Source organism: Podarcis liolepis, assembly GCF_965112155.1.
Source record: "Podarcis liolepis genome assembly, chromosome: 1".
In the NCBI taxonomy this organism is placed as follows: Eukaryota; Metazoa; Chordata; class Lepidosauria; order Squamata; family Lacertidae; genus Podarcis; species Podarcis liolepis.
The window spans coordinates 106,542,187-106,569,243 of record NC_139554.1 but is presented as its reverse complement, the minus strand read 5'-3'; the positions used below and the strand labels follow the sequence as shown (position 1 = coordinate 106,569,243).

At 40.8% G+C, this 27,057-nt stretch overlaps 1 protein-coding gene across 5 annotated transcripts in view; it reads left to right on the top strand.

Moving 5' to 3' along the window:
* The window catches only part of ITGB6 (integrin subunit beta 6), a 72,440-nt gene that overhangs the window by 17,260 nt on the left and 28,123 nt on the right, over positions 1–27,057 (top strand). For 3 of the 5 annotated variants that reach the window (XM_083493852.1, XM_083493851.1, XM_083493850.1), the window contains exons 3-8: positions 14,307–14,378; positions 14,863–14,939; positions 15,632–15,711; positions 20,921–21,125; positions 23,547–23,793; positions 26,879–27,044. In XM_083493852.1, coding sequence (XP_083349978.1) covers positions 14,879–14,939; positions 15,632–15,711; positions 20,921–21,125; positions 23,547–23,793; positions 26,879–27,044 — 759 coding nt within the window. In that variant the 5' untranslated portion in view covers positions 14,307–14,378; positions 14,863–14,878. The remainder of the gene's footprint in view (positions 1–14,306; positions 14,379–14,862; positions 14,940–15,631; positions 15,712–20,920; positions 21,126–23,546; positions 23,794–26,878; positions 27,045–27,057) is intronic. The other 2 variants (XM_083493854.1, XM_083493853.1) reach the window with 1 other exon arrangement.

The window sequence follows — 27,057 nt, the reverse complement described above, 5'->3', positions numbered from 1 at the left end:
CTATGTCTTATCTTAAAAACAACAGTGTGCTGGTTTTGTATTGATTTTGTATCATATCAGCTAATCATTAACCAGAAGTGCCTTAAATACTTTCAACAATTGAACAATAATTGTTGAAAACAATTTCAATATTTGTTGAAAACAATCAAGTTGAAAAAGGACCATATTTTTACCATAGCTTTTCACTTGTTATTTTTTCTGTTGATACCTCTTCTGTTTAAAACTTGTTCCATGTAGTAGTAGTAGTAGTAATAATAATAATAATAATAATAATAATAATAATAATAATAATAATAATTTATTATTCATACCCCACCCATCTGGCTGGGCTTCCCCAGCCACTCTGGGCGGCTTCCAACAAAATATTAAAATACTGTAATGCATCAAACATTAAAGGCTCCCCTAAACAGGGCTCCCTTCAGATGTCTTCTAAAAGTCTGGTAGTTGTTGTTCTTTTTGACATCTGGTGGGAGGGCATTCCACAGGGAGGGCGCCACTACCGAGAAGGCCCTCTGCCTGGTTCCCTGTAACTTGGCTTCTCGCAGTGAGGGAACCACCAGAAGGCCCTCGGCACTGGACCTCAGTGTCTGGGTAGAATGATGGGGGTGGAGACGCTCCTTCAGATATACTGGACCGAGGTTATTATAAAATCCAAAGTCATTATCCTTATTTGTGTGTATAAATTAGCAGTTTTAGTGATCATTATAAAGGCATATATCTTGAGACAGAAGCCTGGCCACAAAAATGCAACCATGTACTGTAAGTCAGTCAAGACTTCAAGTTCTTTATTTAGATTGTTATCATTTTGGTGATTAAGCCTATTATTGCTTTAAAAACAAATGAACACCAAAAACAGAATTATCTTCAGACTTGCAGAAAGTTCCAATGGTAAAATTCCTGATCTCTTTTACATAGGAAACAGGTGGATAAATCTTTAGCTTTTTGTGCCTTGCTGAGTCAGAAACCTGGGAAAGAATTAATCGGTCAAAGGTTTTTGTTCTTGAAGAAACTGCAGCTGTTGTCGGGTGCAACTGTTCACCCACATAGTGGTTTGGGCTGAATTGCTTTCCATTTACTGAACTGGAAGTGCACTAGACCAGAAGATCAGGTGCCAGAAATGATCAAACTAAAATATTTCATACTTATGGCACTGACCCATCTTTTGAGCTCCTCTCTCCTTCCAGTCCCACCCACCAGCCTCTACCCCATGCCATCCTTTGCATGTCTCCACTTTATCCCTTATGAATTCCACAAAGTCAATTTGTACAATGTTTGTGTCACAGAGGAATTCACTTAAAAAGCTTCTCTGTGCCAGGGACAATAGGCAGCATTCCATATGGCATCTACCCAGGCCAGATCAGGAGGGTGGGGGTGGTAAAAGAGGGGCACATGCTGCAGGCAGCAGATCCTCCAAGTCTCCCTATTTTCCAGGGACAGTCATGGATTTACAGAAGCCGTCCCAGTTTCTGATTTGAGCCCGGAGTGTTTTCCTTAGGAGGTCCCTATTTTCATTGGAGAAATACTGGAGGGTATGGTGGCAGCAGGTGAGGGGTGGCAGCAAACAGCAAACTACCTCCTCCCTTTTTCATACCTGTAGCAATGCAGAAGTGAGTCCTTTTGAAATGGGCTTCTTTAGAGGGTTTGTACTCTGCTCAGGGGTTGGGAAGGAAAGGAACAGCTAGCTAGGACAGGAAGGCGCGCAGGGAGGAGCAGAGTTGCCAAAGAGAGCAGCAGCAGGGGAAAAAAATCAGCCAGCAAGGTGACACAGATATTTATGGAAATCCCCAACTTGTGATTCCCAGCAACTAGTATACTGATGCATACTGCCGTCAACAGTGGAGATAGAATACAGTGGTCACTGAAGGTCTTAAACTCCCTGAATTTATCCAATTCTCTTTTGAAAGCCACATGGAAGCTTTTCCAGAGGCTTCCATTGGGCACCCTGAACATGCAAACAATACACTTATTATAGCCACTTTCCTGCTACCACACTGGATACTTATGCTCTGTTTACAGGTAGGTAGCCGTGTTGGTCTGCCGTAGTCAAAACAAAATAAACAAATTCCTTACAGTAGCACCGTAGAGACCAACTAAGTTTGTTATTGGTATGAGCTTTCGTGTGCATGTATCTGAAGAAGTGTGCATGTACATGAAAGCTCATACCAATAACAAACTTAGTTGGTCTCTAAGGTGCTACTGGAGCATTTTTTTATTATTTTGCTCTGCTCTGTGTTTGTGCGCTTGCTGCAGCTCTCATTTTTGGGAGCAGTGAACTACTACGCTGTCAGCTACTTTCCAGTAGCTGAGCAGTATTTCCCTACAAGTCTTATATCACTTCCTTCGGCCTCAGAGAGAAATAATCAGCCATGCACTTTTTCTTATAACAAGCAGCTTTCAACTTTTTTTTAGTGCAGCTAATTCTCAACAATTGAGAAAAGACAGCAGCCGAAAAGGGAGCAGCCAAATAGCATTATTTTAAGTACCAAACAATGCAAAACACAATGTTGTTACATTCTGGTATGGCAAAGGCCCTTTTTGTCAAGCTATTAATTTGTACTTGATCTTTGGGTAAGCAAGGGAAGGCAGCTATTAAGGCAAGAATGATTTCAGCTACCTGAGGAATTTTTAAAAAGACAACAATAAACGAAACCTAGGAAATCCCCTGGCTAGACCTACCAGCTTTAGGAATGTTCGTCACATTGCCTGGAGCACACAAAGTAGCACGAATAACATGCCAGACAAAGATAATATTGTCTGTGCTTTCCACTGCATTAAGAGATGTGTCATAAACACCCAGGTGACCTACCTAGCCATGTGCTTGAGCATATTTGTCCAAAGAGCAAACCAAAGAACTTTAAAAACAGCAACATTTTGCTTCATACAAGAGGAAAAGATTGAGTTAATATGCTGTTGTTTATAACTGGAAGCTTTACAAAACAAAGAAACCAGCACCTGCAGCGGTGGAGTACTGAAAATGAAATAAGAGACTGAAAAGAAAAGATCCGTCGTAGTTTCTTCATATATATATATATATATATATATATATATATATATATATATATGCTTTCGTAGATTTTCACGGGTACAGGAATGCAGGTTTTGGTGTCTTCGGGTGTCTTCCCGTGTAAGAGTTGGGGTGTCTAGGCGACGTTTCGACGAGGTCTCACTCGTCATCTTCAGGCTGGTGCTTTCGGCTTCTTGTTACTGGAACAGAGCAGGATCTCAGTGTTTGAGTTCCTATAAATACTGTTGAGGGGGTGTGGTGTATAGCCTCCAACCCAAACCCAGACCCTCTCCACAGATAAATTACAGACACCATCCAGTAGCCAAACCATAGTGGCACCTCCGGATGCTGCACCCCCCTGCAATCCCTACACAGATCTGGCTGGCACAGGGCACAAAACCACAGCTCGCCCCTATACACGAAGCCAAGCCAGAGCACAACTAAGTGCAGTACAGCCATCTTCTCAGAAAAACTCTTCACAAGCTCAAGAGGTCAAGACACGAAAGCTTTAGCAACTAATCCACACTTAATGACCCACCTAAGTGGTACTCAGAATATCACTCAAGAAATCACTCAAGATATCCCTCAAGTAATTAAGGAACAAAAGAAGAAAAGGCACACTAACCTGGGAACTTCCTCTCTGCCCAGAACGTTGGAGGCTATACACCACACCCCCTCAACAGTATTTATAGGAACTCAAACACTGAGATCCTGCTCTGTTCCAGTAACAAGAAGCCGAAAGCACCAGCCTGAAGATGACGAGTGAGACCTCGTCGAAACGTCGCCTAGACACCCCAACTCTTACACGGGAAGACACCCGAAGACACCAAAACCTGCATGCATATATATATATATATATATATATATATATATATATATATATGAGAGAAAGAGAATAAATAGCTTCACTGACAGCACATCAAGGACTTTCTTTTTAAAACTGGGACTTGCAAAAACAGGGGATCAGTCTTGGTGAGTTATAGTATTATTGTCACCCTACATGAATGTGGTTACCAGTGCTGATTCCTGATCATTGATACCAGTTTGGACATCACCCTTGAAGAAAATAGTTCTTTTCAGATGCTGTAGGGATGTGCTACAGGACACAATAGCCATTGTTTGGCACTGTGGGGACAACAAGACCCAAAGGGAATTGGTCCTCTTCCTACCTCCCTTCACATATTGTGATCCAAGAGTCAGCAGAAGCCTGTGCAAGGACTTTGGCTTGTGCATTGGGGCTTCCTCCCTCTCCTCCCCACATATGCCCTCTTCACACACACACCCAAAATTTGGCCCTGAGTGGGTCAGGGAAAACCCCAGGACAATGCATGGGGGTTGAGGGGGGCTGTAATATACAGTTACTGATTGTCATGAATTGACAGCACAACGGGGAGGAGAAAGAGGATCCCATTGAGGGGTGTAGCTGGGACAGGGACACACTGAGGCAAGGTGGGGATGGGGAAGGAGAGGTTGGTGTAGGAAGTACTCATGATGTGATATGTTAATTTGTGTCTGTACAGAAATTCAGCACTCATGCTATCTATCTAACCAAATAATCAAGGCTCAGCAACTAATTTCTCCCTTGACACCATTACTTTAGTCACTATGCAACCCTGAAGAGTCTACTCTGATATTTACACATTGTATAATGAAGATAATGTATTATTTCTTAAACCCTTTCCAATTTTTAGGATTCTTTCACTAACAAAAAATTAAAAATGGAAGCCCGCAGAGGAATGTATATTTGTACTCTTCTTTCTTTTAGAATTGGATTCACCATTCTTGTCTCCATTACTTCCTTTAGCAATGTTTGAAAAGCCATTCCAAGGCCGTGAAGTCTTAGTCAAACGTAATGTATAATAGGTGCTTGAACATCACAAGATTGTGTAAGTCATGTCTGTAAAATCCAAAGTTTGAATTTCTAAAACTTCAAAGGCCACAGTGTAATATTTTTGCCTGCCAAATAGTTATGTTACCAGGAGATGGCAGCACTTTATATAAACACAACCTGTATATCAAGCTGTTTTCTAAAACAGCATAAGAAGGACTCTTCTCTGCCATTCATCCAGCAGTGCTTCAGTGTCCCAGGTGTCCAGGATGGAGCAGTGTGTTGGGTGGCTAAAGGAAACAGTGCATCAGATCACTGGAAAAGACTGGAGCAACTATAATTATAAGGGCAAAGTCCCCAAGCTCTACACTAGGAGTGAGGAACTTTTTATTTAATCTAGCCTTGCTGGCCGCCTGTCAATCACCTGGCATCACAATAACATCAGCAGAAAGGGGGGGGGGTGACATCAGCAGATAGGGCACTTTGATGTTCCAAAATTAACTGATGTGCTGTGGAGCCAAAGCCTGGTTTTTGCAGGCATCAGTTGCATGAGCAATTTAATCATGGAAAACTCACTAGCACAGCTGACCTAGTAGACTTTTGTTCTACTCTCCACTAGCACTTTAAGACTCCTGATTGTGCATCTCTCCCTGCCCCACACGTATGACCACGTATGACCATCAGGTGTGGGGCAGGCATACATGGCTTGACAGAAATAGCCTTGTGGGCCAAATTTGGCCTGAAAGCCTGAGATTCACCACCCGTACCCTAAACTGCTGCTAAATATGAGTCTTTCTGCCACTTGGAGAAGTTATACTGTCGGCAAATCCTTCTCTTTTACTGTAAGCCCATGCATGGTGATTTAATCTCATTTTCCCATGAAACAGTTCTTGTACGAAAACCTGCCATTTACCACAATAGAGCAAATCCTTTAACAATCTATCATTTATGTGGTAGTTACTGAGATTTCTGTATGATGAAATATAATTTTTATTTTTATTTTTAGAGTTGAAAGGCAGGATATAATATTTTAAAATACATGATTCAATTGCTTAAGTTCTTTACTAGCTTGAAATTCATATATTGTCATTATCAGGTGTATGTACACATTAAGAAAATAATAATAATACAATAGAAAGAAACACTGGAACACAGTATTCTCACAGGCAGGAGGGTCATTTTCCTCTCTACCCTTTATGAGTGAGCCCCATGCCTTTCATTGTAAAGGTAAAGAGGTAAAGAGGTAAAGAGACCCCTGACCATTAGGTCCAGTCGTGACCGACTCTGGGGTTGCGGCGCTCATCTCGTTTTATTGGTTGAGGGAGCCGGCGTACAGCTTCCGGGTCATGTGGCCAGCATGACTAAGCCGCTTCTGGCGAACCAGAGCAGCACACGGAAACGCCGTTTACCTTCCCGCCGGAGCAGTACCTATTTATCTACATGCCCTTTGACATGCTTTCGAACTGCTAGGTTGGCAGGAGCAGGGACCGAGCAACGGGAGCTCACCCCATCGTGGGGATTCGAACCGCCGACCTTCTGATCGGCAAGCCCTAGGCTCAGTGGTTTAACCCACAGTACCGCCCGCGTCCCATGCCTTTCATATGTGGGCACAAATGGCCCCAGAAGGATTAGGTGGAACTAACAGCACCCACAGGTCAGTGAAGTAGTCCTTGGGACTGCACATGACAAGCATATGTCTGCCTGTGGTTTAGTGAGTCTACACTTTGTGCTGGCAGGTTTGCTATATGCTGATAACATTCAATAATTCCTCCCCTCTTTGTCTTTACCAAGCCTTGTAATTTCCTGTCCAGTGATCTAGCTACCCACAACTCATGCACTAATATGTGCTACTTGATAAAATCGGAATCCAACCAAAAGTGCTTGTGGCTTTCAGCTCTTGTCATGCTTAAGGAGTGTTGCTGAATGATGAATTTTAAGGATCCACTTTCTAGTCCTGAAATCCTGTGAATTACATTGCCACTTTAGGGAGGCTTACTCAATAGGACTAATTTCTGAGTAAGCATGTATCTTATTACAATGCACATCATATGATACATACGTTCAAGCAGTCGTCATTTTCTCATCCCTGACCCTGATCACCCACTGCCCTGTTTCTCCTTATTTGTGCAATTGAAGAATGTCATATTCACATTTTAGGGCAAGTTGTCAGGAGTTGACATTATGCTAGGTATAAGCTCCCTCCCATCTAGAGAACCCAACTGGGATCTAGGAAGAGAATAACTGGCAGGTAATGGATGCCTCTCGCCTCTCTTAATGTATTCATTTATTTATTATATCTATCTAGCTCCCTTCCCCACAAAGGAGCTCAAGATGATATACAACATACTGGTAGTTCATTAACAAACATCAACAACACTTCCATGCTGACCCACAAACACCCACCTACAGTTCTTTGCTCTCCTATGGTTGCTCCTCTTTATTGTTGAGGCCGCATAGTAGCGTGTACGGGGTAAAGGGAAGTAAATTGGTACAGGCTTCTGATTTGGATTGGGGCACTATGACTTCCTTTTCTTCAGAACTGATGTGGACAGATTAAGCATGCATATAACATAAAATGTAAGGAGTGCACAGCCTGTCATTCCACACAACGTAGCTTCTGAGGAAAATTTTTGAACTGCTGATAACCTGCTGCAGAACAGTTACACACACACACACACACACACACACACACACACACACACACAACACCCTAATGTATTATTTCTCTCAGCAAGATAGCAAATGCCCTTCTGACTTTTAAATCAGTAGAAGACAAGCTGCCACTTCCTGCCAAGGTCGTGGGTTTGAACGCCATGCAGGCCACCTGCATATTCCTGCATTGCAGAGGGTTCATCTTCAACTACAGAAACCTCTGGTTCCAACTCTATGATTCCATGATTTTGAAGCCATTGTACTGTGACTCATATATGTAAACTAAAAACGCTCTTCAGTTTGCTTGCTTACTTTCTTGTCTCCCCTCCCCCCCCCCCACCCCCTGCTTCTTTCCCCTTATGATTACTCGGCTTGTGTTGACCGAGGGTGAGGACGTGATTTTTCAATCTGAATATGGCATGTCACTGCACCTTGCTACAAGCAGCCTAGGGAACCATTTGAGAGACGTTGTGAGTCATATTTCCTCCAACAGTCATCTTTAGGATTTGTGGAGTAAACTCCCTTGCATATAAAGCTATTAACTCTTGAAATCATATGTTGGTAACTGGACGGGGGCAGAGTTCAGAGGGAGCTGCAACTGGGGTCAGCCTTAAGGGTGGGTGAATCCGTCAATGTGAGTTTCTCATTTTTCCAGTCTTCCACATTTCCACGTCAGTTTGTGATTTTATTTTTAGTCCTTATGGAAATTCAGCAACATTTCTGTTCACCATTTCCACATATAGTCACATTTTATCCTCTTTTGGTACCCATTAGTTGGCTGGGAACCTGCACTTCAAAATTCAGAGAGATGCCAATTTTGAAGGATGTATGTATTTCAGTTCTCTTATTGTTTTGGAATGTGCAAATTAGTTAAGTTTGCCTTTCACTTGTAAATGAATCAGATTTCTCTCTTCTCCAGAGTCAGCACCCAGTTGTCTGTGGTGGGTCTGTATTATAGCTGGCCTAAGACTCTTTGCTGCCTGAGGAGGAGCAAATAGCACTCCATCCCCTCCAGTCAAGGCACAGAGCACCCGAACCTAGCCAAGTCTGAACCAGTAAATTCCACATGCATCGCTCCATCACCCTGGCAGCACAAAGACAACAATAATATATTAAATAACTAACTATCTTCTGCCCTTTCATGACATCCAGCTCAGGGCTGCCTTAGGTAGGCTTAGCTCTGTGCCACAATAGAAAAGTTACCTCTACACATAATATATTCAGCTATTCAAAAATTAGCCACTTATTTACCTTCCTGGCCTGAAAGCTTTGCTGTTGTTTTTTAAACAGACCATTTCTTTCTTTCTTTCTTTCTTTCTTTCCTGGTCAGATGTCAATCTTATTTGCATGTCTGGCTATTTTCTTTTGCCAGTGAAGAGCAACGTGAAATTTGTCCCCTTTTCTGCTCCATTTCTTCTCTTCTATACTCCCTGCCACTTCCTCTCAGGGAATCAAAAGAACCCACAGTATTTGCAGCAGTGGAACGTATTTATTTATTTCTTTGTTTGATTATTTAGCCATTTTTGAACTGTCCCTTCACCAAAAACGTTCACAGGGCACTTTATTTTTTAAAAAAGCAAGAAAGTAATTGTAAAGATATAGCCCACATTTAAGAAAAACATTGAATCAATTCTCATAAATTACACAAATGGCATAATTAAAAACACGGTGGCCAAGCAGATGCCTGAGGAAAAAACACAAGCATGACCTGAGTACAAGAGCACTCTCCCCTCCTGTGGTTTCCAGCAAATGGTATTCAGAAACATTACTGCCTCCAACTGTGGAGGCAGAACATAGCCATCACGACTAGTAGCCTTCAAAAGCACTCTCCTCCATGAATTTGTCTAATCCTCCTTTAACTCCATCTAGGTAGATGGCCACCACTGTTTCCTGTGAGTACAAATTCAATTGTTAAACAATGTGCTTCACGATGGAGAACTTTCCTTTATCTGTCTGGAATCTTCTGATATTCCGCTTCATTGGATGCCCATGAGTTCTAGTGTTGGGAGGCAGGGGGTTTCTCTATCCACGTTCTCCATGCCATGAATAATTTTAATTGCAGATTGGTTTGTTTGTTTTTTATAGTAAAGTGCATTGCGAGTCATTAGTTGGGTATAAATATAGCCAATGACGAAAGCATGAGTGAATGAATGCTTAGCAGGAGTACCATAGAAAGGAAATGGCTTGCAGTGAAAGGGGTTTTCCTCCCAAATGATCCACTGAGTGTCCTGACTTCACCATGACTCCTACTCATGCCTAATCAGATAAATTCAGGCTCTTAATGCAGGGAAGGGTAGTTATCATCTGAAGGGCATAGCTCTCACCATTCAGGTAACAGGTGAGTCAAGGCCTCTAGCCTGGGAAAGGGACATAAATAGCATTGTAATATAGCAGCTGACTGGAGCTTAATGTTGGGGGGGGGGGAGCTAAAATAGCAGGGATATTGTTTCAGATGTCAGTTGAGGATGAGACAAAGGTTTTCAGGAAGTTGTGCTTCAGCAAAATCTAAAATCCTGCTCTTTGATTCGTTCCAGGATATATTTAAAGTGTGTGAGAGTGAAAGAGAGCACATTTTTGTTTCATATAGTCAGTGCTTTTTTTCTAAAAAAAATGTTTAGAGGTACCCTCATTTTCTTTCTCATATTGAAATACTGCCCCACAATGAGGCCAAACTTAAATTCACAAAATGTTTAGGGGTATGCGTACCCCCAGGGGAAAAGCACTGCATATAGTTATTGTGAGATGTTAAGCAAAGAGACTTGTGCCTTTGATGTGCTTAGCACACCAAACAGGCCCCAAAATCCCCATAATGTGAGGAATATGCTAGTCTGCCACACACAAAAATATATTGTGTGGCCCAATAGTACTGCTCCCACAGAGGGCGCCTTGCCCTCTCCTCACCAGTGTAACTGCACGATGTACTGCTCAGGCTTTGCTCATCTGTTTGAGGGTAATTCCATCTCTCTGCCAAGTATGATGGGTAGCTCTTCTGAGGCATTACCTCACCTCAGAAGAGACCGTCTGCTGTGCATCTTCTAATTAACAGGGACAACCAGAATACCGGCATGCAGAAACAGAAAAGGGTAGTCTCCTTTGAGGCAGGGCTGGCTCAACCATTAGATGCATTGTTGTGCTTGCCTCAGGCAGCAGATGCTGTGGGGAGGGGCAGTAGCAAGGTGTTGGAGGACACAGCTGTGTGTGCCCCACAACTTGCCTTGCATACCCCTAAACTAGCCTGCTGTCCTCAGTTGCAGCAGAAGACACTGGCAGTGTATTAAAGTAAGATTAAAATGCCAGTTCAGTCAGCTTCTGAACACAGTATGTAGGGGTGTCATCCTGTCCTTTGCGTCAGGCAGCAAAATGTCCTGGGCCAGATAATTATTACAAGGAGGCACTCTAAATGTGAATGTTTTCAGCTGTAAGAGTAAAATGTGCCCTAGGTTTCCCATTTCTATTTTCTGTTTCAGAAAACAGTGCCCCTCAGCTATCAGAAAAGTGGGGATATTTTATTTATTTATTTAAAAATTGTATACCACTATTTCACAGAAAAATATAAAAGTGGTTTACAATATTACATAAAATTATACCGTAAAAACCACATGAAAAAATGAAATCAGAATTGAAATCAAACATCAGTTAAGTATTGTGGAAAGATGTGTTCTTAATTCCTGCATAGACTTGGCAGAATAAAAATGTTTTCATAATAATATTAAGAATAACAATTTATTATTTATACACCACCCATCTGGCTGGGTTTCTCCAGCCACTCTGGTTGGATCCCAACAGAATATTAAAAACACAATAAAACACCAAACATTAATGCAGGTGTTTAGAGGTTGAAATAGAAGGCGCTTGCTGAATCTCTCTTAGCAGAGTATTCCACAATACTGGGCCAATGACACTAAAGGCTTGGTTTCTTGTTGTCAAATGAGCCTCTCAAACAGGGGCAACCCTGTGATAACCCTATGAATGACATGGAAAATTCAGAGATTCTAAATGCACAGTGACTGCTGCGGTCAAATGAACAGAAGGTCTAAACTATAAATGCAGAGAACCCTCCATTTGGTTGGTTATAGCTTTATCCAAAACAGAAAAGAGTAGATGCTCTGGCACAGCTCTAGCAATAGACACACAACACATGCTGTGTGGTTTATTGGAAAGCTTTTTTTAAAGCGTGAAAAATTGGAGACGGTAAGACGCTCCTTTGCTAGGAACTGCCACTCCTCTCTGTGGGTTGGATTACAAGATTGATTGAAACTATTTTGCAAACAGTATGCCACATATATTCAGCAATGATGCAAATGTTGCCCCCAAGTGATACTTTCAATTAATACGTTACATAGAATGTCAGGAGGGATAAAGTTTTATCAGTTGTGGAAAATTAAATGGAGATTTCCTGATAAATAATAGTTTTCCTAACAACATGAAACTTGACATTTCTTGCTGCTTCCCTAAGTCAGAAGGGCATGGTACTAGGAGAAGCAGTATGTGAGAGTGGGGCAGGGGACATCAGTGAGCTTATTGTATAAGCAAGACAGCAAAACTGAACTCAAAAGTTCATTTCAAATTCACCCTTATATGCATGTAATGGGAATTGTAGTTGCTTGTGTGTAAGTCACCGACTTCCCTAAACTGCTTGTTGTTTAAACCTTTCCCTAACTGAAGCGCACTCCTGTGCGTCTGCTTCAGTCGCTGGCAGAATCCGTTAGTGGGTGTTTCCTAAATTTTTTCCAACATAAGAATTCCTTGACAGCCAGTCTCCGCCTAGCCTCTCTGCGCGGAAGCCTTCTGTGCAGAGTAGGCGTGCCCAGTGGTGGTCCGGCACTCTCCCCACTGATCTCACTGGAAGAGTCCCTGAGCCTTTCCTCCAAAGTGCTCTCATCCCCTCCTTCCTTCTTAGTGTCACCTTGATTCCCTTCCCCCTCGGAAACCCTCTCTCTCTCCTTGCTGGTTCCCTCTCCTGCACTATTGGGGCGACCTCTCTCTGCTGGTCTCCGATGTCAGTTCCCTGACAATGCACAAAATATGTTTTTTTTGTCTAGGCCAAAATTGTGCAGTCAATTTCCAGATAAAAATCCATCAATCAACCACATGATCTTGGCCTATGCACATAGGATGCTATGCATATAGGTCTCTTCAAAGATCTATGGTCAGCAGAGATAAGTCTAGTGCACCTGCTCCATGCACAGGGCCAAATTAGGCCTTTCCAGTATTGCATAACCCAGCCCTTTCATGTCTTAATCTGCATAATTTGAATACACTGAGAGATGACTAAAATGGAATCTATCTATTCACTCTTACATTTGACCAAAGGTCTGTAAATGGTTCACATGGAAGGTCCTTTCACAGGCCAAGTAGAAGGTATGATTCCTCTCTTTCTCAGGGACACTGACAGACGGATACACTTATACCAGGCCCCAGACACTTAGCTTTTATTTAAATAAATAAATAAGTCAATTGAACATTGCTAACAAAAGTTAGAAAGCAAATTGTGGAGGCAATTCTAAAGCTTCAGCATGTGACAGGCAGCACCATAGCTAAGGACACTTAATCACTGTTTTTAAGCAATCAGAGGAAGAAATGCTGACTATCTCTCCTGGGGAGGGCTTCCAGTTCAGCATGGGGATGGGAAAAGGAGAAGCTTGTTGTTGCTGTTAGCCTGACACTGGACAGACTGGATTATGTTAGTTTAAGTACTTTCTTTCATGTCCACATTGTTTCATTCATTCCCAAAGTATGCTTTCTTTACAGAATAAAACACAAATTTGACAGGTGGGTAGGGCACATGTCATTATGACACATGTTGGCTAGGTGGGCTGCCCCAACTACCTGTCAGAATCCATGCAAAACATTCTTTGAAGCAGCATCCCCTATCCTTTAAACATTGCTTGAGTAATGTTAAAAAGGAGCGGTTGCTGCTTCAAAGAGCACTTTTGCAAAGAGCTTTAAGACAGCTCCCATGTTCCCATCTGGGCCTTCTCAATACTTGAAAAACCTTTAAAAGGGAAGCTGTTTCAAAGAGTGATTTGCAAAGGGCTTTAATACAGCATCCCTCCTCTGCGATTCCAAAGGTCTGAGACATCAATAGTAAAACATTTTTAAAAGCAATTTGTGAACAGCTAATACATTCTATGAACAGTAATCTCAGAGACTCAGGAACAGTGTATTTCAGCCATAAAATGCCTGGGTAAATAGAAAGATTTTTAAATTATGCATGAAAGTCAATGAGAGGCAGCTGCACCTCACTAGGGAAGGCATTCTACAAACAGGGAACAGGCACTGAAAAGGCCCTGTCATGAGCTAATATCTACCATGCAGCCCAGAGTGGCCTCACCACCACCAAGGCGTCACCTGCCGATCAAAGGGTGTGAGATAGTTGATACTGGTGAGCGTGCACACAAAATGGCACAAGAGTTGATTTCCCATGCTGCTTGTGTGAGTATGTAAATCTCATAAATATGTGAGAGGAGTCTTTCCCAGCCAAAAAAGGTCTGTCTCAGCCATGCAGAGAGAAACCTCCACACACACACAAAATCCCACTGATGTAAAATAGCTTCTATGCTGCTTGATGTCCCTGACATCAAGGGCCTTAGCCAACCAACATTTTTAGTAAGCTTAGTGATTATATTTCAAAATGTATTCCAGCAAGCTGACATTCCGATGTGTCTCATAATAGTTTTTACTTTTTAGCCACACACATTTGCTTTTGCTCTTTTTATCCTTTTAATGCAAAGTTCAACATTCTCTGCAAATTTAATCACAACTTCCAACATTGCTGGTTAGGATTACACAGTGGTGACATATACCTTTTCCCCTTTTTAGAACTGGTTTTACAAGGTTCATATCCAACAAGGAAGTTGAGGAAAAAATGGGATTTATACACCTCCACTCCAGGTATTTTACCCAAATTATTCCACCATTCAGTTAACGTAGGGAACATGTTTGAAAAACGATATTGGGCCTTTATATCAACTCTAAAGGCACTATATTCCAACATTCATGGGTTCCTAATGAGCTCTGTAAGGCTAAGTGTGTGGATTAAAAACAGCAACCAGGAACTCAGGACTGTACCTGTATGAATTCCCCCACCTTCTTCTGACTATATACCTGTCTTCCTTATAAGGGAAACAAGGAAGTAAGATAAAGAATTCCATAACCATGCTGATAGCCCTTAGGCACAGCTTGCAGTTCACCTATCCAGGTGGCACACTGTATTGTTGCCTTGTTTATGTTAATGTAGTATTCTGGTAACTGAGAATATTTCTTCTAAAACCTGCCTGGGCTGGAGTTCTCAATCTTCAAGTTCTCATAAAGTTTCTGCACTGGGCTCATTACGCTGGACATAATTAATTAATTTTGATATGTTTTGTATGTGCAGCCAGATCTGAAAGCGAATGGGGATTGAATTGCTTTGCCTTTTTTTCCTATTCCTGCAAAGAATTAACTATGTACAAGGTAAGGCTCACAGGTGATGTATTAACTTTTGGAAAAATGTCCTATCCTGCTCTTTTAGAAACTTTTTTTAAACGAGTATACTAGTCCTGTTATGCATGCAGCTTTCCACTTGACTATCGTGTAGCTGTTTTGAACTGAGTTTCGTTCCTGTTACCGAGGCTATGTATGGAATGTAATCCTAAGGACTGCTTAATTTTACAAATGAATAGTGTGAGAATTTACACTGCATCTGTGATTCTGTTATGTTTTATAGAACCTAATACATTTTTAACTTACAGCACAAATAAATATCCAGAAAAGTAGCAGCAGTAGAAAATGTCTGGTGCACAAAGAGCCGATGATCCAGCTGAATCAGGAATGATAGAGATCAAGTACATGAAACACAATGACTGATTCATACAAAAAAATTTTTTTACAAATCTTTCTTTTTGCCAGTTGTCACCTTGGGAAAAGCTGGATATTCATTTCAGTCAAGACTGTGCTTCAACGTAATTTTGTTTTATAATGACTTCAATTTCACGGCACTTTTTGGTCACCGTTTTGAATGTCGAAAGACATTCAGTTCAAAGGGTGGAAAGGGTAGACTGGCAGGCTGTGTTTGGTGAGGTTGGAACAATACCCAGAACATTTTGTTATCTGCCATAATTATGCTGTGTTCTGATCTATTATATTTCCTTGATTTTTATATGCAGGGAATTGTAATCCAGGGAGTGCAGTGAATTGTAAAGAGTGTTTGCTTTCTGGACCGCATTGTGGATGGTGCTTTCAAGAGGTAAAGTGAATTATCTGAAATATTTTAAAGAAATACCAGTACTTGAAGTTGGTATGAAAAGAGTCTGTCCAACTCTCTGCTCTGATTCTAATCCTGCCCTGAGGGAAGAAATTCAGAAGCTGAATCAAAAGATTTATTTCAGAACCTAAGGGCTTGAGCACACCCAGTAAAATATTTGACTTCTTTTTAAGTAGCTGGTCCCCAGCCCTAAACCCTAATCTACCACACAAACTAGGTTGTTTAAATTCCCCTTTTCAAAAAATAGTCTGATGTGTGGCATAGAGAGCTGCTGCTTGAGAAACACAAATCCAAAGCATTTATTAGATTTCTAGCAAAAAGAGGCCTTGTGTATTAATAGCATAGAAAAGTATTTTCCTAAGGATTGCTCAGTGTATACATTTTCTGAGATTTTGCAGAATTTTTGGCAAAAAAGAAATGTGGTGACAGAAACAGAGAGATGGATAAATGACATGAAGCAAAGGCCCATTGGTAAGAAGATATAACACAAATCTATCTGGAAGGGAAAGGGAACTATGTTTCAGAACCCACCTAAAGAAAAAATGTGTAGATCTAGTAAGAGCAATCCATGGGCAGAAACAGGATTGACCCGAAACTCTTCGTTGACAGACAGGGGGCAAATGCCCCCTTAAGGCAAGGTGCTTAGTACTCATGGCTAGCCAAGTCATTTTGGTGCTTAAAGAAAAAACCCCAAAATGTCCACTCCACCCTGCTCCTGGCAGTAAATAATAATAATAATAATAATAATAATAATAATAATAATAATGCACTTACTTAGAAACTGTCATTCAAGGCCAAAGGTACTAATTTTCTGCAATTCTGAGCATGTACAATTCCGCATAGAACTTGATATGTGGCACAATATTTGCATTCCTCACAAACTCAGCTTTTGCTTCCAAAGAAAAAGAGGAGTGCAATTATTATTATTATTATTTAATTGAAATAAAATGGTTGACCTTTCATGACCTTCCTCACTATGCCTAATGATAGGGCCGGCCAAGGCAGAAAATACACTTTGAATTTGTTCTTGGAGCAAAAATTTTCACACACTGCAACAACTACATGAAAAGATCTACTGAGTGGCCCCTCTAGACTCTTAATGTACAGTCTGCATGTTTTCAAATGCCTGTCCACAGTTAAGAGAACTTGAACCTCAGTCATGGACCAGCCACAGCTAAGAATTTTACAGTGTAATCCAATATGTAGCAGCTCAAAAGTATATCTCGTTGAGTTCAGTGGAGCTTACTGCTTGGCAAATGGGTATAGGATTATAACCTTAAAGTGCTGTCTACTTTGATGGGGAGATTTGGCCATGTGGTTAACATTCAGGCATCAAAATCAAAAGGAACTGAATGTGCTTAACGTAGACTGAATTGCACTCCTCCTTTTCTTTGGAAGCAAAAGCTGAGTTTGTGAGGAATGCAAATATTGTGCCACATACCGAGTTCTATGCGGAATTGTACATGCTCAGAATTGCAGAAAATTAGTACCTTTGGCCTTGAATGGCAGTTTCAAAGTAACTGCATCAGACATTATTTCCACAACATATACAGTACTTAGAGAAAACAGTCTGTGAAACTATTTCTTGTATTCAGAAGTTTCCAATGAAGAAATTATGTTCTACTGTGTATCAATGTTCCATTGTCTGGATTTTCTTGGAATATCCCAAACCTTTATATTTTTGTTTGTTCCTGAAAGTGAACTAAAATATTCACTTTCAGAATACTCCTCCTTTTGTATGGGATGGCATTCTGAGAAAGAACTAGAAACCTCATTGATTAAGCAAAGAGAGGGGAGAAGCAGCATATCAGTTCCTCGGTTTCTTCTATACAGCATTTCAAACTTTTAAAACTGCCAGTGGTTTTTTAAAAAAATCTGTACAACTATGCGTAAGCAAATGCTACAGGTACATGTGCATAAAATTAGCATTTAAGCATACACAAATGCTGAATTTTCATGAAAATGCTTTTTAAAAGCAGATAATTGCAAATTGTTGTGGTGGGGTACAGAACTGAATTTAAGATTGGGAAAATGAAAACGGAGGGAAACCAGAATTAACAGGTTCATCCATCTCTAATCCAACTAGGCTTTTCCCCCTCAAAAAATGCATGTAAATTGTTAATGGTCTTGGCAGACCACTTAATTATTTTTCCACCTGTTGTAGTTCACTGTGTTAGATGCTATTTGATTTTTAAGTGTACCTCAATGGCTTCTTTTATTTATTGCACTGGAATTTATTGGATTACATTTTGCATTTCATAGAACTTGAATTGTCATGAAATATAAAAAGCAATAAAAATGTTTAAAAAAATAAATAAAAAGCCTGCTTGCTTTGGAAAAACATTAGAATCAGTCCAGTCAAGTGCAGATTCAGCAATGTTTGTAAAGGAGCCTCCCTGGATTCAACAAAGCTTTCCCAGGCACAACACAAGTGTAGGCAATGGAAGTCTCATCTGAAACATTTGCTTTGTGTTGAATATCAAGCCTGAGGAATAGTTGTGTGAATAGCTGGTGACTTTTAGTTAATCCCCCCAAAGACACTAAACTTTTGTTTTTGTTTGCATTTTTTTCCTTATCGTTTTCTTCTATCGTATTGCCTTTCCTTTTCCTTTTTCTTTTTTCCCCCTACCTCTTTTTTTTTTTTTGTCTACAATCACCAGCACAGACTGTTGGCTAAAAATACTGAGTCTAAGCATCCTTAAAATATGGGCTGACGTGGTAATGCATCTTTCTTTTTTTTTGAAAAGTCAGCAGATTCAGAGTGTTTTTCTGGAGATGATCATTTGCTTTTGTCTCTAAGCATTTCATAGCAGTAGGTGATTTTTATATATACTGATTTGGCTGTGAAAGCTTGGTTGCCAAATTAAAAATAAGCCAACATCCCCTTTGAATATATTAATAAACTAAGTTTGGTTTTCATGGAAATATGAGGAATAGCAGTCTTTCGAGAAATGATGTTGAAGACGGAAGCACTGAAAAGACTGTATTCATACTGTTCTGGTATATTCTTGGGGAGGACTTCAAAGGCAGATCTTATATTTGTAGATTTAAAATAGCCATGATCTATTATTTATTCAGTTGCCCTACCTGAAATTACATGACTGGAGGGGGTAAATGTGCTTAAGACAGTTTTGATTTTTTTAATGGTTGGCAAATATATGGCAATCACAGAGACTTGTCCAATCCAGAACTTTCACGTGATCCATTTGGGCAGTGGAACAAACATGGCCCACTCAGAAGCTCTCTTTGTAAGTTGCTTGAATAAAGAGGAAAAGTGAATATAGAGGGACTGTGGGCTGCACTTTTGACCCACCCGCTATGGCACATGATTCCCCAGCCCAGCCACCACCATACAAGTGTTAGAATAGCTGTCTGAGGCAGGCAAACCTTCAGGCAGTTGCTCAAGATCCATGGAAACCTTTGTACAAAGGGGTAAAAATGCAAAGGCATCCCTGCCATAGATGACCATGCTAACACATGGATGGCACGGGTGAGACTTGGCGGGGGGGAGCCTTACATCAGGGAACTGGGTCAGATGTACAGCCCCACAATCCCACTCTACATGCTTTTCATTTTCACATCAGCAACTAGAAGAGTAAAAGCTAATGGAAGTTTAGAGATGGTAGTCTCTAGAACCACCATCACCTCATCTAACATTAACACAGGAATGGCTCTATTTTCACTTAGCACACTCTTTTTTCTTTCTTTTTTGATATTATTATTATTTCTGAACTTTGAAACACTTACACAATTTACTTTAAAAATTACAAGGATAAAAATATATTACAAAAAACATATTCCTCCTTCTTTAGAATGATTCCTGAGAATATACCCCAACTCACCCTTCCCAACACGGAAGAGGTTATATCAGAATTGGTTTTTCCCCAGTGACTTTTCTAGAAAAGGCCTGTAAGTGGACTGCTCAGTCACACTTATGCTTGCTATCAAATCCTTCAAAAAATCCTAAACTGATGACATAATTGGACAAACTATTTTTTGAAATGATTGCATGCTTATCATTTCAGATCTATTTCCAGCTTCCTTAAATTATTATATGTCATGCGATATTTCACAAAAAAGGAAACCATAATATATGAAAGTTATTAATTTTGTCAAATTATCTTTTTCTAATTATCACATCTTTTTTTCCTCCTAATTTAGCCACAAGCTATTTATCCATTTTGAGATAGAGGGCATATAAGACACTTCCCAATTACCCAAAGTCTCGCTGTTAATAAGAAACAACAAATAGTCAATAATGTTATCCAATTGATTTCATTTGTTTCTCTTAGATCACCCAATAGAATTATTATTGAGTCTAATTGTAACTGGTCCCTTTGACATTTTGCATGTAACAAAGTAGTTGTTAAAAATATTTTTGTGCTAGGATAACCCCATCATACTATGGGTAGCATTTGAAAGTGACTTGCAAGGTGGAAATGGCTTCTCCTGCCAGCTTCAGTTTATTTGCAAAAGACACCATTGTGTGTCAAGGCTTTATAAGACAGCAAAGAAATACATTTTTAAATGATTTCAAAACTTCCCCCTTGGGTAAACAGCAGTTTTTGAATGCAAGTACTGTACAGGAAAGGCATTTGGAATGCTATACTGGCTCATATTTTCATCTGTTCCAATATGCCTTCTTTAGTTATGATGCCTCAAAATGCACTCAGCACACAATGTTTGTTCAATGACCCAGCCTTAGTTTTGACTTGCAGTTTCTGGCAATCAGAATTTTTGCATATCTTGAGAACTAAATGCACATCATCATTTTGGGCAGAGACTCCCTGACCACAAATTCTATTCTCTGTAATGTGTATTAAATTATATAGTGCTGAAAATATTGATGATGGGTGTAATGGAATGTATGACTATGACATTATAAGCAATGACTCTACTACATTGATTTTTTTCCTGCTTAATGAGTGCGCATCCTTGTTGCTGGAAGGGTAAGGTGCAGGAGAAAAAGACTAATCTATTGAAAAAGTCAATTATAAGTACACTCCTTTTGCACACAACAGTTTCAAAGTAGGTCATAGTTGCACTGTTCTCCTGCATATCCCTACTTACAAATAGGGATTTGTGACATAACTTATATAGAAAATATTATGCTATGCCTTCAGTCATTTGCAGAATTGGCATCATATTGTGTTGCATTACACTCTGTTCTTGCACTCTTTGTTTCTTATAGAATTTTACTGATCCATCTGAAATTCTTAGAAGGTGTGGCACTCCTGAAGAGCTTATTTCAAAAGGATGCCAATTGAATTTCATTGAATTTCCTACTTCTGAAGTGGTAATTCACAAAAACAAGCCTCTTAGTGAAGGGCCACAGGAAAACAACTCAGATGTTACACAGATTTCTCCTCAAAAGCTAACTATCCTACTGCGGCCAGGTAAGTTGTATTGTTCACAAATGCTATTTTTTAAAAATCATTTTGTAGCTTTGTACATAGCTTCCATTTGTTCATATTAAATATCAGGATGTGAGATGTGACATATTTAGGTTGCAATCCTAAACTTGCTTACCAGAGTTGCGCTGAACTTAGAGGAATTCACCTCTGAGGAAACATATTTAGGCTTCTTAAAAATGGAAGTTATGAAAGAACACTTAGTAAAGATGTGTAAGGTTGATGAGCTGCTGGGAAGTCCCGCCCCTGCCCCACCCCCACCCCCACCAAGCATCTGTGCAGGGGAAGATTTATTTCCTTGTATTTCTTCTATTGCAACATTCACATGGCACAAAAGCAGCATTTTTTTTAAGGACTCGCCCTGTTTTTCTGATTGTAAATTATTTTAACTAATTTTAAAATTGTGCTTTTAAATTGCTGTAATCAGCCCTAGGAACTAACGATGAAGGATAGGTAAGAAATATAAAGAATTAAGAATTTCCACCGAAATCACCTAAAATCATATCTCCCCAACATTTGTAAGAGTGTTACAGATACAGGTCAATTGTTTGTTTGTTTCCTAAAGGGTTGGAAATGATCACAGCACATTTTATAAATAAATTTGGTAATTGTACTCCACAGCAGCAGTGGCAGTTGGTGAAAGCTGTAGCTGAGATCACATAAACCAACCTTCATATGTAACTGCCTCACACTATTCACAGGCTTCAGATGAATCTCCAGGATAATGATCGGTGGGATTCAACTAATGAGTCCCATCAGCAGAAAACACACATAGATTTTGGCTTGCTCAGTGGAGCTTTCCTCCCATGAGCCCCCTGAAATTTGCTTGAATTCTTCCCATTGAGAAATTAGCATAACCAACATGCTACTTTTTGTTGGCTTTTGCCTACTCAGACAGTTTTCCTATCTATGCTTTTCACACGTGGCTCTTATACTGCTTTGTCAACTTTCTTAAATTACCATAAATATGGAATCAGGGCCAGATCTCAATATCATCTTTTATAATTCATGTAGCACTATCAGTGTGCATGGCACCACACACCATCCCTGCCCAAGCTTCACTTACTGGGGTCGTGTGGCTGTGGCTTCTGACAAGATCGCAAGAGAGCCTAGCAAAATCACACAAAGGCCTCTTGCGAGATCTTGCCGGAACCCAGAAGCCACCACAACCACTTCTCCTCACTTGTCTGGCACTAGGGGGGCATGCCTGTCGAGGTGCCCATAGAGGTGCTCCTTGGATTCTGCCACCTGAGGCGCTCCCCCAGTCTGCCTAATTGACAGACCAGCCCTGCAGCTAACACAAGAAGAGCCAACACATTTTTTATTCTTTGTGAGAGCTACTATCAGGTGGGGGTGACGCGGCTGGGATTGGCGCAAGGTGGGTGTCAATCCCCCGCCCCCAAGCCGGGTCACTGCAAGGGCCTGGATGCCCGGCCGCAACACCACCCACCATGAAAGGTGAGTGGTCCTGCTATTAGAGGATAATATTCTGAAATGGGATTTAAAGTTTTACATCGGAAAGAAGAAAAACTGGATGCTAATTCAGTTAAAATATTGATGTGGCTGTGACAACCACCTTTCTGACACAGCTTCCCATTTACAAAGTAATCAGAAACCGAAATGTGTGGTGTAAATGTAATGCACATATGATGAATCAACACATCTGCTTGCATTTTTGGAGTCGTCTTAGGGGGGTTGGTAAGAACTCTGCTTGGAAGTGTGGCTATAGAGGCTCATTATGAGCTTCTGAATTTCAGAATGTAAAACTCCTCTGCTCATCCCAGATAGTGTCTAGAGATAGAAAGGGTACAGAAACTGATGAGTAGGAGGTTCTACATGAGGGCGATGTCAGGAATGCATCCCATCGAATGATTTTTCCAAATTTCCCAAGGCTATTCCTCCATGTTTTATTAAGAAGTTTACATGAATGCTGATAATTAACAATCGGCTTTCTACACTTCCAACATAAAATGTTTTTCTTATGACATGGTTGCCACAGCGAACCCAAAGTACATTGACTTCTTCTGTGTTTGTGGCTTGTATAAAGCAGCACCCATGTTGGTTGAGATGATTTTATCCATGCCCAGGAACATCCTATACAACAAGCATAATGTGTGAAGCAGGACTTAGGCTGCAATCTCCACTTACCTGGAGGTAGACCCATTGAATTCTTTGGGCTTATTCTTGTGTAGGCACCATTAGAATCACACTGTAAGTATGTCTTTTAGCACATTGTGTTGACTAGTAATACTGCTGGGAACACTTCTTTGTTACAAAGGACTAGAAAAAGAATACTGTGAGGCAACAAGAATAAACAGTTCCAGTCAATATTGCATTTCCCTTTTCACTCTCTAATGACAGCTGTGTTAATTTCTTTTCTGTTTCTTTCCCCTGTGGTTTCACAAGGAAATGAAGAAACAATACAAATCAATGTTCGTCAGACTGAAGATTATCCAGTTGACCTCTACTACCTCATGGATCTTTCAGCTTCCATGCATGATGATCTGGAAACCATTAAGGAACTGGGTTCTACCTTGTCAAAAGAAATGTCTAAACTGACAAGTAACTTTCAGCTGGGTTTTGGGTCTTTTGTAGAAAAACCAGTTTCACCATTCATTAACATCGTGCCAGAAGAAATCAAGAATCCTTGCCAGTGAGTAGCAAAAACATCTAGTTCAAATACATTTTGGATCAGATTTCTGTCCTTTTCAGGGGTAGAATTTAGTTTGGGTCTAGGGGGCAGGGTAGCCAGTTACCTTCATTTTCAAGGGGGCTCCAGTCTCTTTAGTTGCTATTTTCTTGGGGTATCAGTATTTCACCTTTTACTTGTGTTACATGAATTGAAAACAATAGAAATGTGGGCAGAGCAATCTAAAAGTGTGGGAGGAAGGAGAACCAAAGGCAGATGAACCATCTTTTCCTATACCCTTAGCTCAGTAAAGCAAAGGCTGCCAAGGTTTCCATGGTGGTGAGCAATGTCTCCACAGGTAAGTCTCTGTCTCTAACCTTGGAGAGACAGTCTCTGAAACATCCTGTAGTTTCTTGGAGGCCTTCCCAAGAGCCATTGGATTGGCACCTGTATTCATCACATGCAGCACTGTTTCCATTACCCTGTAGATCAGCTTCTGCCAAAAATCTTGTTATTTGTCTTGCTGTCCGCTGTAGCAAAATTTTATAACTTAGGTATTTATTTAATTGATTATGGTTTGTGTTCAACATACCGCTAAGGTGATTGTTCCATCAGCACAAAAATTTCTGCTAGCCTGATAGAACTATCTTCTCTCTCCTCCCCACCCCCTACACTATTCTGAGTGTTCTCATGATCCTCTAGAACAGATTTGGGAAGCACATGGGGGCTCATAGGAATAATAATAATAATAATAATAATAATAATAATAATAATAATAATAATAATAATTTATTATTTATACCCCGCCCATCTGGCTGGGTTTCCCCAGCCACTCTGGGCGGCTTCCAACTGAATACTAAAAACAGTACAGCTTCAAAACTTCCCTAAAGAGGGCTGCCTTTAGATGCCTTTTAAAAGTAAAATAGTTGTTTATTGCTTTGACATCTGCTGGGAGGGCGTTCCACAGGGCAGGCGCCACTACCGAGAAGGCCCTCTGCCTGGTTCCCTGTAACCTTACTTCTCGCAATGAGGGAACCGCCAGAAGGCCCTCAGTGCTGGATCTCAGTGTCCGGGCTGAACGATGGGGGTGGAGACGCTCCTTCAGGTATACTGGACCGAGGCCCTTTAGGGCTTTGAAGGTCAGCACCAACACTTTGAATTGTGCTCGGAAACGTACTGGGAGCCAATGCAGATCTCTCAGAACCGGTGTTATGTGGTCCTGGCGGCCACTCCCAGTCACCAGTCTAGCTGCCGCATTCTGGGTTAATTGCAGTTTCCGGGTCACCTTCAAAGGTAGCCCCACGTAGAGCGCGTTGCAGTAGTCCAAGCGGGAGATAACTAGAGCATGCACCACTCTGGCAAGACAGTCCGCGGGCAGGTAGGGTCTTAGCCTGCGTACCAGATGGAGCTGGTAGACAGCTGCCCTGGACACAGAATTAACCTGTGCCTCCATGGACAGCTGTGAGTCCAAAATGACTCCCAGGCTGCGCACCTGTCCCTTCAGGGGCACAGTTACCCCATTCAGGACCAGGGAATCCCCCACACCCGCCCGCCCCCTGTCCCCCAAAAACAGTACTTCTGTCTTGTCAGGATTCAACCTCAATCTGTTAGCCGCCATCCATCCTCCAACGGATGCAGAGCAGAGGTGTGGGGAAGTCCCATTCCACTTGCAAGAATCAGTACCAAAATACCTCAAGGACCACCTCTCCGCCATATAAACTGACTCAGACTCTGTATTCATCATCTGAGGCCCTTCTTGGTGTGTCTCCTCCACATGAGGCACAGATGGTGGCAACATGAGAACAGGCCTTCTCTGTGGTGGCTCCCTGTTTGTGGAGTGCTCTCCCCAGAGAGGTTCGCCTGGTGCCTTTAATGTCTATTTTTAGGTGCCAGATGGAAACATCCTTCTTCAACTAGGCCTTGGGCTAATTAATATTCTAGAGCCTTTTAAATGTGTCTGTGGGAAGGGTGGGTATTGTTTCGCTGTTTTGTTTTTCATTATTTGCTTGTTTTTATCTTGTATTTTATTCTGTGAACCACCCTGAAATGTTATGATGAAGGGAGGTATATAAATCTAATAAATCATCATCATCATCATCTTTATACTGGCTTCTGCTTGTGCAGTGCCTTAAATGAATATGGCCAAATGCAACTATTATGTTATTCCACCCCATTCATTTTAGTGCAGAGCAAAAGCAATAAAAAAAACATAATCTTATATGTATTATTCACAGTCTGAAAGTAACAACAATGAATACTGATCATATTCACTGGATTAATCTCCGTTCCAGACATGGGATGAATAAATGAAGGCCTGCAATTTCTGCAGCCATTTCCATTTTTGTTGGGAATCTGAGTGATTTGATGCAATGTGTTGGTTGCCTCACATCATCTATGTGCTGCCTCCTTCTTCTTGAGTTAGACTTTTACCCCTTGTCTCTCCAGAAGCAATTCCACTGATACCAACTACATTTTCTGCTTTTAACATAGCCTGAGTAGATATTTTTCAATGCTTTAATAGTTTTGACCCCTTTCTCCCTGCTGTTTGGAATCTGTCCTTACCTGGATTTGGTACAATCTGGTTGGGATGTTAATTCTTGAACATTTTTGAGCATATTTTGCCTCAGTTGGAGGTAGTGATCATTTTTATAGCATTAGTTGTGAATGATGAGAGCTTTTACAAATTATAAGGCTAGGGGGAATGTTTTGGGCTGATGGATAATTGATGTGTTGGTCTGGAACAGATGAATTTAAATCCCACTGCAGTTGTAGAATACTGAGACTCTGTAACAGTCAAGTCTTGTGAAGTCTCTGTAGCACCCTGCTTTATGGGATCATTATAGATTTAACTTCTGATCAAATAAACACCGTAAGAACATTTAAAAGATCCGTTTTTGTCATATAGCTAGGGTATAGAAGCTGAAAGTATCTTTACAAAGACTACAAGCCTTCTTTAAGCTATTAGTGAGTGTATGCTAATCTACAAGCATTTGTGGGTAAATAAAGTTACACAGTAGAACATTGTAAATAGCAAAGTGCCATGCTGTATGTTTCATTAATAAGAATTTTCATGCGATCTGCTGTGTTAATTGTGTGTCTGTGTCTGCAGAAGTGTCCCACATGACTGCTCTCCAACATTTGGATACAAGCACATTCTGTCATTGACAAATGATGCTGAAAGGTTCAATGAAATTGTGAAACAACAGAAAATCAGTGCTAATATAGATACTCCAGAGGGAGGATTTGATGCAATTATGCAGGCAGCTGTGTGTAAGGTAAGGAAATCTA